The sequence below is a fragment of the Anthonomus grandis genome, chromosome 2 (genome assembly GCF_022605725.1).
Source record: "Anthonomus grandis grandis chromosome 2, icAntGran1.3, whole genome shotgun sequence".
NCBI classification, from domain to species: domain Eukaryota; kingdom Metazoa; phylum Arthropoda; class Insecta; order Coleoptera; family Curculionidae; genus Anthonomus; species Anthonomus grandis.
The window spans coordinates 953,149-965,692 of NC_065547.1; the positions used below are offsets into that span (position 1 = coordinate 953,149).

Below are 12,544 nucleotides of genomic sequence, written 5' to 3' on the forward strand. Positions count from 1 at the left end.
TTTAAACAAATTGTAAACCAATTTGTTTAAAATTTCTTAAATTTTAAAGTTAATGAATATTTTTGCTTCGCCACGTCTTATTTAAGTCAGTGTATTTATATCAAATAAATATGTGTGACAAACAAACAATAATAATGTTTGTGTTAAATATATATTTGGTTGCGTAAAATATTAATCAAATAATGGCAAATAAAACTTATTTACTTGAAAAAAATATTTATTTGGGAGAAATAACCTAGGGTTTTAAATTAAATAAATAAGAACAGTCCCCCAAATAAATGTATAGTTGGTAAAACTAAATAATTTATTTAACCGGAATAATCAGTGTGTCTAAATAAAAATAGGGTTTCTTGTCTTAAAAAAATATTTGTTTGCTTCAAATAATTAAAAAAAATATTTTGAAATAATTATCATATTTTATTTAAACACACAGTTGTTTGGCATATACCAACTAAATATTTATTTGCAGGGACTCCAAATTTATTTAAGAGAAGCGTTTCGTTTTTTCTGTGTAGACAGTTTGCAATCATCTGGGAAAACACCGTTAGACAAATAAGTATTAATAATATCTAACAATCTATTACCAACCACAAGAGAGACATCACAGAGGACATGAAGAACTCACTTATATACCTCAGCAAAAAAATTTACAACCATGTTCCTCTATGTATCAGACAAATTTTAGAAGTTAAGAGATTCAAAAAGGAATTAAAATCACTTTTATTATCCAGGGCATATTATAGCCTTGACGATTTTTTTAATGATACCTTTTAACCTGTGCTCTGACATCATTTTAGTCTTTTAGTTTTGTTTCCTGTTAAATAATGTAATTTACTTCTTCTAAATTCTGTTTTATTGACAGCTTTACTTATTTTTTAATGAAATTTATCAAAAAGATGCTTTTTTTCTCAATCTGTTTTGTTATGATTAATTTTGGTAATGTGTGTAAATTTTATGGTAAAGTGTTTTAGAAGTTATGTTTGTTTGAAATTTAAAGTGAATTTGGAATTTTTTAGTTTTTAGGATGCTTGTACACAAGATTTTGTTGTCTTACGTAATATAGCACATTTTCTTTCTTTCTTTCTTTCATGTTTTGATATACCAGATTCACCACCACCAAAATTTTTTAGAGTATTTTTCATTTTTCATTGCTGAAAATGCTGAATAAGTGTCCAATCCATTTAACGAAAGAATCTGTATGCAAATTTAAAATCTGTATTTTGAGTAATTTTTCAGTTATGTTCATTATCTGGAATTTTCATATAAAAAATGAATTTCCTCAAAAAATTTTACTTCTAACACTGTAAATTTTTAATTTTTTTTAAGAATTGCTAAAACAGGTATTCAATTAATCTAATTGAAGAATCTATATGCGAATTTTTAAATCTGTATTTTGAGTACTTTTTTACTTAGAAATTTCAGAAACTTAGCAATTTTCTGAAATTTCCTGTAAAAAAAATGTTTCTTTTAAAAAATTTTCAATTTTTTTGAGAAATGCTAAAAACAGGTATCCAACCAATTTAATTGAAGAAAGTGTACAAATTTTAAAATGTGTATTTTGAGTTATAACCATTTTCTTAAAACTTTTTGTTTCAAAGTCTTTTAATTTTTTTGAGAAATCCTAAATTGGGATTCAATTAATTTAAATAAGGATTATTTGTATGATTTTTCAAATTTTAAAACATATTTTATAGATCTTTTAAATTATGATTATTTTGTGGAGTATTTATTACCTTCCCAAACTAAAACACCTTTCCCAAAATGTATTTTTTTTCTCAAAATATTTTATGATTTTCAACAAATACTGAAATAAGTGTCTCTTTACAAACAAGTTATTCATAAAATAAACCCAATATTCAAAAATGGACTCCTTACTTGGCCCTCTCCTCCGCAGCCCTCTTTTTTCTCAACCTCCTCTCGGACAGCTCCTTATCATAAGCCTTCTCACCGCCAATCAGGGCCTTCTTAAGCTCCTCTATCCTCCTCATCACCTCATCGGTGGACGTCACCTCTTTATTCAACTTCTCCTCGTTCAATCTTCTAATGTTCTCTTCGTATTCCAGCTTGATCGCTTGGATTTGCTTCAGGACAGTTTCCTTTTGGTTCTTCTCACTGGAAAACCACCCATTATACACTCATATACAAAAGCAATAACCAATCTTTGGTACCTCTCATGTAAATTCCTCAACTTATCCATCTCTTTCTGGTACTCTTGCAGCAGCTTGTCCCTCCTCACGCCCAACTCCTCATTTCTGGAAACCACATTTTTGTTCACCTCACTCTCTTCCAAGTCCACGATTTTGATGTCGCCCTCTTGTCGGGTACTCAAAAGTGCCTTGAGACGCTCGATTTCCTCTTGGTACTGCCTCAGAATCGTGTCTTTGGGGTCCTCGTTGACTTTCGGTTTGTTGCTGATGTTTTTGGCCCTATTGGCGTATCTTAGGGTGGACAGGGTTTCCATATAATCCCTATCAGCTGGACTGATGCAGGCTATCATTAGGGTGCGCGTGTTGCCCCCCAAAGAGTCCTAAAGGGTTGAGGAATTTAATGATAAATTTAATAATGGCAGGGGGCTTACCTGTAACAGTCTGGTGAGCTTGGAGTCCCTATAAGGGATGTGTTTGGCTTTTCCGTCCACCAGGGCTGAAATGACGTTCCCGAGGGCGCTTAAGGATAAATTGATTTTGGTGGCTTCTTTCAGTCGATCCCCGGTGGCTCCCGTCTTGGTTTGACGTTCTGATCCCGCCAAGTCGACTAGATTTAATTTTCCTGCAAAAAACAAAATTGAGTTTTCCCAATTTTTGTTTTTCAATATAGTACCTTTTCGGATGCTCTGGTTGTTGTTGACGTTGTTCAACTGTTCGATGCTGATGGTGAAAATGCTGTGGCTTCTGGAGCTGTTTTGGTTCATAAGGGTTGCGCCGATCATGCGGTTTTTCGAACCGACGTTGAGGTAATGTTCGGCTTCTTGGGAGTTGTGTATAGGATGTTGGGTGAGGCCTGTAAAAATTTCGATGGTTTCCGGTTATTTGGTTTAGGGTTAGTTTTATCGGGGTTTTGATTTACGGTTGAATTGGCAGGGCAAAGTTAGATAAAAGTAAGTACCATGTCGATGGGTTTATTTTGATTTTTACAAGACTTGGAAATTGTTTGTGAAAACGATTGATAATTTATTTGTTTATCTTTGTTTTTCCAACAAGTCAGAGCTCAATTACAAGAAAATCATACTTAGCAATAGTAAAATCTGACACATAAAGTACTAAAAACTAAACTCTGAATTTAATTATGTAACAGGGGTGATAAAAATAGGATCGTAATATTTAATGTTTTGGCACGATGAAGAGCAAAAGTAACAGTTGTTCTGGAGGAAGGGCGCGGCAAATGTAAAGAAATGTCAACAAGAAGACTTGGAGAATCTATGTAACCATTGAGCAATTTCCACTAAAATGCCATAGAGTGAAGCGGGGTTTTCACATGCAGGGATTACTGGCGCCAGTAAAGTTCAACGCTCGTGTACTTTTTGGCGCCAGTATTTGTGTAAACATAAGCTGGAGTATTTTTCGTTCCCAAAAAAATGTCGAATTTTTCAAAAAAATGGTCTACTGAGTTAATAATAAAGTTCTTAGATGCCTACGAACAACAACCTTGCTTATGGAATAATAAAATTGGTGACTATAAAGACCGAAATAAAAGCGATGCAGCGAGTTTGATGTGAATTCGGCAAAGGCAAAAATTCGTAGTTTTAGGAATGCTTACACCCTAGAGCATAACAAAGGTGTTAAAATCTCATAAAACTGGATCATCTACAAATGATTTATATACCCCAACTTTAGGATGGTATTCAGTTGCTGATTTTTAGGTGCTATTGTTGAATCAAGGGAGACAAAAAACACTTTGGTAAGTAAAACATTTATTAAGCATATTTAAAAGTAATACGGAACGTGTAAAATATATTTATTTCTTACTGCTTCAGCTTCCCTTGTATTGTTATGACTTCCCATATTCGTGATGCTACTTAATCCATCTCTTCTAATTTCTCGCCATGTACCTGATACCATTTCCCCTGTCTCTAAATTTTCCGAATCTGTTAGTCTTGCAGTTAAATAATAGGAAGAAGTCTTGCGTAACCAGTCGCGTAGTGCACAACATGACAGAACCAATTTGTCCACCTTTTCAGGAGATAGTGAAATGGGTTTCTCAAAGACTCTAAATTTGGAAGCTAATATTCCGAAAGCATTCTCTACTATGAGTCTTGCTCTACTAAGATGATAATTAGAATTTTTTTTTATAACAAAGTTGAGTAGCTCGTGAGTAGGGCTTCAAAAGATAAGGGAACGCATTTGCCATTATGACACAATTCGATGGTATATTGAGAGTTTTGCCTTCAATTTCTCTTTTTAAAGCAGATCGTGAAAATCTCCCTCTATCTGGTTCTCTTCCTGCTGCGCCCACTTCTAAATATATAAAACAGTAATTGCTGTCTACCAATGCTAACATTATCGTACTAAAATAGCATTTATAATTATAAAAAGCTGAGGCACTGTTTCTTGGACACTTTATATTTACATGCTTACCGTCTATGGCTCAGACAGATGATTGGGATTATAACCTCTAACTAAATAGGCACCATCCGCTCTATAAATTAAATATTTCAAAAAGCGCCTTTGGATGTATTCAAGGGAGTTAATGTGGCATTCATAAGATGGATACCAAACCAGAAACCCATATTCGAGCTTGGATCGGACCAAAGAGAAACAGATCATTATAAAAGAAAATGAATTGCTAAAAAGCCTGCAGTTCCAAATAATAAATCCCAATAGTCTTAAGGAAGCAGCCTGTAGCGTTTTAATTTTTTTGTTTCTGTGGCTTTTATAATGTAATAATTTAATATTGTATAAAAATAATTGCGACATCTAGTGTAAAGTCGGTTAAAGACCTTGTAAAAAAATAAGAACTCCTAGATGGCGCTAGCGGTTCTTCGTTTTAAATTCTTAAGCAATTGATTAACATCAGGTTGTTTTACTCTTCTCTGTTCTTTGTTATGCTCGACATCAAAAATATTGATGGATCAAAAACTGGTAAATGGCATGTAAAGGATTTATTATTGTCTTATAATTATTCTGAGAGCAATGACGATAGCTCTGAATAATAGTTATTAATATTTGGCTATTTTTTAATGCAAAAATTCTTGCTGAATCTAGTTTGCCTTTTATTTGTGTTTCGAAACTTTAGTTGGTTTACTTGTCGAATTTTAGTTACCTACCTACCCTATTTGGATTGCATATTATCTCTATTATTTTGTAGTACTATAAAGTACCTTATTTGTGTTTCTTGCAATTGAATTTGTATATCTTGTATATTTATAAAGTATTACAACATTTAAAAGTCTTGGCCAAGCATTATGAAAAATGCAAGAAGAGTTGTAAAAGATTAGACACCAACCTCAGCTTATTTTATCTTTTTCAAATGTTTATATTTTACCTTTGATTTTGCTTCCTTTTCTAGTACTGTAATATATACTGTACCTTGCCTTTTCTAAATTTTGTTCAATAGCTGACAATTTATTGTGTCACATGAGTTTCATCTCTAATTGATTTTTTCTTTGAGTTTTTATTTAGGACTCCTTATATTATTCACCCTTAATTGTTCATGATTCAGTTTTTTTTACTCACCCTTGGTAAAATCGAGTATCTGCTTGATACATCAAAAATTTGAATCCAGTTTACAGATGCAAATTTCTCTTAATTTTTTTTTGAGAGACTCAGTGTAGCGTATTTTGTTTAGTTACTTTTATAATGTAATAATTTAATATTGTAGAAAAATGCGCTGATCGCGACATCTAGTGTAAAGTCGGTTAATGACCTTGTAAAAAAATAAGAATGCCTAGATGGCGTTAGCAGTTCTTCGTTTTGAATTTTCAAGTCGTTTTTCTCTCTCTCTTTGACCAAAGCGATTTTGCTATCTGTCTGTCCTTTGTCATACATCAAGACTTTTGTGTAAATTCAATTAAGGAATGAATTATGTCAGATAATAGTGTTGTAAGAACATTATAATATTTTGCCTGTGTCTATTTCAGACAAAGTTGTTTGCTAGGGTATCTTATGACACTAAACTTCCCTTGTGTATATAGTTTTCTTATATATAGTCAGCTTAATTTAGTTTAGTGTTAGTTGATTCATCTTAGTCTAGTTTTGCTTATGGCATTGAGCCTGAACACGCGTTTCTGTCCTTTCTTATTTTTGTTAAGTGTACTAAGATAGCATCATTTTCATCGCAGCATTCAGAGCTACAGGGGCGCTAGATGTCATCCACAGTGATTTGGAGGGGCCGATGGAGACACCATCTATAGGAGGCTCGAGGTATTTCTTGACCATGCAGGATGATCATACCCGTATGTCGTTTGTGTATTTCCTTAAGACGAAGGATGAAACCTTCGAGAAGTTTAAGGAGTTTCAACGTTTAGTTGAGAAACTACTGGACCGGAAGGTGAAGGTGTTGCGTACCGACAATGGTGGCGAATACATTGGTGGTGAATTCCAGAGGTATCTGAAGAGGCAAGGAATAGTACACCAAACCATAAACCCGTACACACCCCAGCAGAATGGGCTCTCAGAGCGACTAAACAGGACATTGGTTGAGAAGGCTAGGTGTCTTCTTTACGAGGCTGATCTTCAAAAGAATTTTTGGGCAGAGGCTGTCAACACAGCCTGCTATCTTAGAAACCCAACCTAAGTCATGTCAGAGAGTTTGGCAGTATATACAGCCATGACACATATTCCTAAGGAAAAGAGGGTGAAGTGGGACAGAAAATCAGAGAAGCTGGTATTGGTGGGATTTTCTGATTACCACAAAGAGCTATAGGTTGTATAACCCTACTACAAGACAAATATGTACAAGCCGAGATGTCCATATCATGGAAAAGAATTTCAATGGTGCTCGTATCCAGATTCAGGAGGAGGTAAGAGAGTCAGATTTAAATAATGCGATCGTAGATAGCAGCTCTGAGACCAGCTCTACATTTGAAACACCTGTGCTGTCTGAGTGGGAGACTGAGGACGAGGTATGTGATGAGAGTGATCCGAGCTACACCCCAGATCAGGATGTTCCTGCTGCGGAGGACGCTGTTCGGAAATCTGAAAGGCGCAGAAAGACAAGGACATTGGATGACTTTGTCAGCTACTTTACAGGGAGGCCAGAGGGTTCAGTTCCAGTGGAAGATCCAGTGACGGTCCAGGAGGCTCTTTCCAGTCCTAACCGCAGCCAGTGGTTACGAGCTATGACCAGGGAAATGGACAGCTTTAGTGAGAACTGCGCATGGGACATTGTGGACATACCGGAGGGACATACACCAGTGAAGTGTAAGTGGGTCTTTAAAACTAAGTATAGTAATGATAATGATAAGGTAATTCTGCAGTTTAGCGGCTTTTGTCAAAACTAACGAAAAATGGTCGGGTTTTTTGCAAAGTAGGTAGATTTCGATATATATTTTTCACTATGAGTGGCGGAAAGCCAAATTTTATCACGAAGAGGGTGTTATCACGAACTAAATCACTCACTATAGGACGCGATTAATCATTAGATTAACCTTGTATACCATTAGTTTTGTCAACAAATAGGTGACAACTGAGTTGTGGTTAGGTGTGGTGTTGCCAGTTTTGTTGCGTTTTGTCACTCTGCAGCTAAAGCCTTGTCTCCAGTCTGGGTTTCTCTAAAGTGTAAAAAAGTATTTAAATCCCAGTTCTCTAAAGTATTTAAATCCCATCCCATTCCATTAACACCCAACGGGGAGCGTAAGCTCCCCGTTGTAAGGTTGGCTTGGCTTGGGTTGGGTTGGGTTGCGTTGGGTTGAGTTGGTTTGGTTTGGTTTGGTTTGGTTTGGTTTGGTTTGGTTTGGTTTGGTTTGATTTGATTTGGTTTGGTTTGGTTTGGTTTGGGTTAGGTTAGGTTGGGTTGGGTTGGGTTGGTACGGATTTGCAGTGCCTATCGAACTGCTCCAACAGAAGCCTTACTAATAATAGCAGACCAACATCCTATAGAGCTGCTGGTGGAAGAAAAAAACGCCTTATGTAACACCAATAAGAATGAAAGAAAACAGAAGTAGAGAGAAGCTAGAGAACAAACACTTCAAAAATGGCAAGACAAATGGAATGACAACGATACTGAAGCATGCAGATGGACCAAAAGACTAATACCCCTGATAGAACCATGGATAAACCGAAAGCATGGAGAGGTAAATTTTTATATGACGCAATTTCTAACCGGCCATGGAAGCTTGAGCTTCAGGGTTTTTACGAGAATGATAGGAAAAACAGATGATGACGAATGCCTATACTGTGGCGAAAAAGATACAGCCGAACACGGTTTTCTACTGTCCCAGATGGAGAGAGGAGAGAGAGGCAGTGTACAACAATCTCAGGAAAAGACTTACTGCAGAAAATATTATCACCGAAATGCTAGAAAGAGAAGAAAAATGGGACCAAATAAGTAACATGTTGTATGAAATATTACACTAAAAGAATACTGAAGAGAGAGAAACGGAAGAAGGCTAGATAAAACTCTCCCCCATCTGAAGTAATGCTTGCGCGGTTCCAGATGGATCAGGGATGAACAGAGGAAAGGGTTTTAGTGGGTCGGGGCTAAGCCGTGATTGGCCACCCTATCCCCACACTCCCCCAGGCGACCGAACACCAATGCCTGGGGGGTTTGCATACAGATTTCCTAAACCTCTCAAAAAAAAAAAAAAAAAAAAAAAAAAGTTGGGTTGCGTTGAGCTGGGTTGGGTTGGATTGAGTTGGGTTGGGTTGAGTATATCTATGGTCTGTGTGCAGTGCCTTATGTTCCCCTCGCGGTGATAGAGAAACGGAACAAACCAAAACACTGCACACATACTTCCAGAGTCGACAACCCACCAAGAAAAGGTAAAAACAGTTTTTGTGAATTTATTTTACGCATAATACCTTTCACGTGATTAAAAAATATAGAGTGAATTCGCCACTTCAGAGAAGGCACTCATGAGTCAGCCACACTGGGGACAAGGCTGAAGCTGCAGAGTGACAAAACGCAGTAGACGACAGAACTGACAACACCACACCTAACCTCACCTTAGTTGTAACCTATTTGTTGTCAAAACTAATCGAATACAGGGTTATTCTTATGACGTTATTCTATTCATGTCCCATAGTGAGTGATTTAGTGCGCGATAACACTCTCTTCGTGATAAAATTTGGCTTTCCGCCACTCTTAGTGAAAAATATATATCCAAATCCACCCATTTTGCAAAAAACCCGACCATTTTTCGTTAGTTTTAACAAAAGCCGCTAAACTGCAGAATTACCAAACCTTCTCCCCAGTAGTAAAACATTCAAGGTTGTTACTAGCACTGTCTGTGCAATTTCAGTTTGAAATAATCCATTTGGATGTTGTCACAGCCTTTTTAAATGGCAAACTGGAAGAAGAAGTGGTTTTCATGGAAATACCAGAGTGTTTTGATAGTAAAATCAGCACAAATGAAAAGAGTGTGTTAAAATTAAATCCTGTTATTTATGGCTTGAAACAATCTGCTCGTGTGTGGTATAAAAAAGTTGAACTTGTACTTATAGGTTTAGAGTATAAAAAATGTGATAATGAGTCATGTTTATTTATAAAACGTATAGATAATTTCAGTACAATCATTGCGGTATACGTTGACGATTTTTTTTATTTTCTAACTCTAAATATGAAATTTTGTCAGGGTTCATTTATCTAGAAAATTTAAAATCAAGGATTTAGGCCAGGTTAAACAATGTTTAGGCATGAGGGTTAGAATAAATGATGACAAAAGTGAAATCTTATTAGACCAAGAACAGTATATAAATCAAGTTCTAGATAGGTTTAATATGGGCGATTGTAAGCTAGTAAATACACCCATGGAAAAGGGACTTTGCTTTGATAAGCCAGATCCTAGTGTTTGTCAAAAGGAACTGCCTTATTAACAGCTCTTGGGTAGTCTTATGTATATTTCAGTATTAACAAGGCCAGATATTTGCTGTCAATTTTTTGAGTCAGTTCAATAATTGCTATACCGAACAACATTGGAAGTGTGATAAGAGGTTACTTAGGTATTTGCAGGGGACCAAGGGATATTGTTTAGCTTATAAAAGAGATAGCAATTATGACTTAAAGGGATATGTTGATGCAGATTTTGCAAGTAATGAAATAGATAGGCGGTCATATACAGAGGGTTTGTGTTTATGTTGTCTGGTGGGGCTATTTCATGGGAGCGTAACAAGCAAAAAACGGTGGCATTAAGTAGTACTGAAGCCGTGTATATGGCTATTACATAAGCTTCTAAAGAAGCTATATTTTTTAGGAATTTGTTATCTGAAATTCTCGATAAGTTTTTGTGCATAAGTGTATTAAATGATAACCAAAGTGCACAAAAATTAGCTTTGAACCCTATATGTCACAAGCGTTCTAAACATATAGACGTTCGTTACCATTTTGTCCGAGAATTAATTGCATATGGTTTTGTAGAGTTAAATTACTTATCTACGGATGAAATGCTGGCGGATGTCCTAACAAAAGCATTATGTTCTGTAAAGCATGCTAGGTTTACGACAGAATTAGGCTTAGGTTGTTAGATGTTTACAGTAAACTTAGATTAAGTTGTGATTAATTGGTTTAGATAAGTGGGAGTGCTAATATTAGATATCTAAACCTATTAACGCTATCTACTGGTAGTTTGACTAAAGTGCCGTATTCAGTATGTCGTGTTGCCTAACCGCTTGTAATATAAACTGTCAGTATTAAAAATAAAGTAGTATTTGTCACGATCTTATCTGAACCGCGTGTCGTTTCATTTCAATCCCCAATTATCCACTGATAATTCAATAAATACGTCATCAGCTTTAAAAGAATAATAATTTGCGTATCATCCGCAAAGCCCTGAATACTGCAATATTTAACAACTTAAAAGTAAATTTGTGTGAGAGTAAATTAAGACGTCTATACCAAAAATTGAATAGCAAACATGTGTTATTTGTGTATTAAAACTTAAATTGAGAATATAAAAATGACAGATTTCTTTATCGTACTTTTTCTTATATTTACTAATAAAATAATTTAAAAAATGGCTTGCCAACCGTGAAATTTTAGATTCGATACACGGGACTGCAGCTAGTCGTTTGTAATTATTTCATAAAAAAATAATAAAGAACAAGTACCAAGTAGATTTTCAAAAAAATGGATTAGTACCATATGGTTCAGTAAGGGTCAATACTAACCTGGAACGGTTACGCCCTCTGTAGGTGTCTCTTTCAAGGATAGCGTAACACCGTTGGTCATCTTGTCATTTGGCACCAATAAATCCCTGTGAACAACGTACAGACTCTAAATCAAACACACAACACTAACAATTATTAATCCTTTACCTAATTTGCTCATTATAAATTTCCAAATAGCTAACCAAAGCGAGATATTTGACCCCACTGGTGACTGAAATGGCTTCGAACAAGTGCTCGAAAGCCCGGGAGATCACCCCTTTCTGACTGGGAATTCCTTCCATGGTAAACGACTTGCCGCAACCGGTTTGTCCATATACGAATATCGTTGCGTTATAACCCTCTAGGACGCTCTTAAAACAAATTTAGTTAAAAACCGTGTGGAAACGCCATTTAGTTTTACCTCCACTAGTGGGTAACAAATGTCATTATAAATCGCTTCCGTGGATGAATTTTGGTCGTATGTGGAGTCGAATGTGAACGTTTTAGGGAAGGTTGTGCCCTCTCCCGGGTCCCAGGTTTCTACCGATGGGTTATGTATTTTGATAACACACTGAAACAAGTTTATATAACATAATATAATATACAGGGTATTTTTTTAATATTTAATATTGATGATTTTACATTCGATTTTATACTACAGGGTGAAGTTGAAAGAAAAAAGTTACTTTTTCCAATGAATTTGATATCCCCTTAGATATTTTCCTGAAAATTGGTACGGGATTCCTAAGCATCCATCGCATTTTTTCTATACAGGGTGTTTGAAAAATAGACGGAGATATTTCAATGGGTGATTCCTTGTAAAAAAATATAAGAAAAAGTTTCTATAAACATGGGTCCGGAAATGCACAGTTTTCAAGATACAGGGTGATACATTTTTTAAAAATATTAATTTTTTATTAATATTAATTATTTTTTTAGAATTTGAAAAAAAGGGCAGTGGCGACATTTTTTGCCAATAATATTTGCTAAGATGTCCCCCAGGACGCCACTGGACCTTATAATTTTAATCTAATTAGGGCTAAATTAGCCTCTTAATACAACAAGTAATATCGCCAAATTTCAAAAGAATCGAGTAAATATATTTTTTATATTAATAAAAATTAATATTTAAAAAAAAAATTATCACCCTGTATCTTGAAAACTGTGCATTTCCGGACCCATGTTTATAGAAACTTTTTTTCATATTTTTTTATACAAGGAATCACCCATTGAAATATCTCCGTCTATTTTTCAAACACCCTGTATATAATTTAAAATGTTCTATTCGCCATTGTCGTTCATGG

The 12,544-nt window shown here is 35.3% G+C and overlaps 1 protein-coding gene across 7 annotated transcripts in view; it reads right to left on the bottom strand.

Moving 5' to 3' along the window:
- Positions 1-12,544, bottom strand: part of LOC126733519 (osmotic avoidance abnormal protein 3-like) — a 48,139-nt gene that overhangs the window by 8,466 nt on the left and 27,129 nt on the right. For 5 of the 7 annotated variants that reach the window (XR_007659744.1, XM_050436849.1, XM_050436850.1 and 2 more), the window contains 6 exons: positions 11,662-11,811; positions 11,409-11,611; positions 11,262-11,347; positions 2,579-3,000; positions 2,169-2,527; positions 1,876-2,112 (listed from right to left, as the gene is read on the bottom strand). Coding sequence is in view for 6 of the 7 variants with exons in the window: in XM_050436849.1 (XP_050292806.1) it covers positions 1,876-2,112; positions 2,169-2,527; positions 2,579-3,000; positions 11,262-11,347; positions 11,409-11,611; positions 11,662-11,811 (1,457 nt within the window). In the remaining variant the exon portion in view is untranslated. The remainder of the gene's footprint in view (positions 1-1,875; positions 2,113-2,168; positions 2,528-2,578; positions 3,001-11,261; positions 11,348-11,408; positions 11,612-11,661; positions 11,812-12,544) is intronic. The other 2 variants (XM_050436852.1, XM_050436851.1) reach the window with 1 other exon arrangement.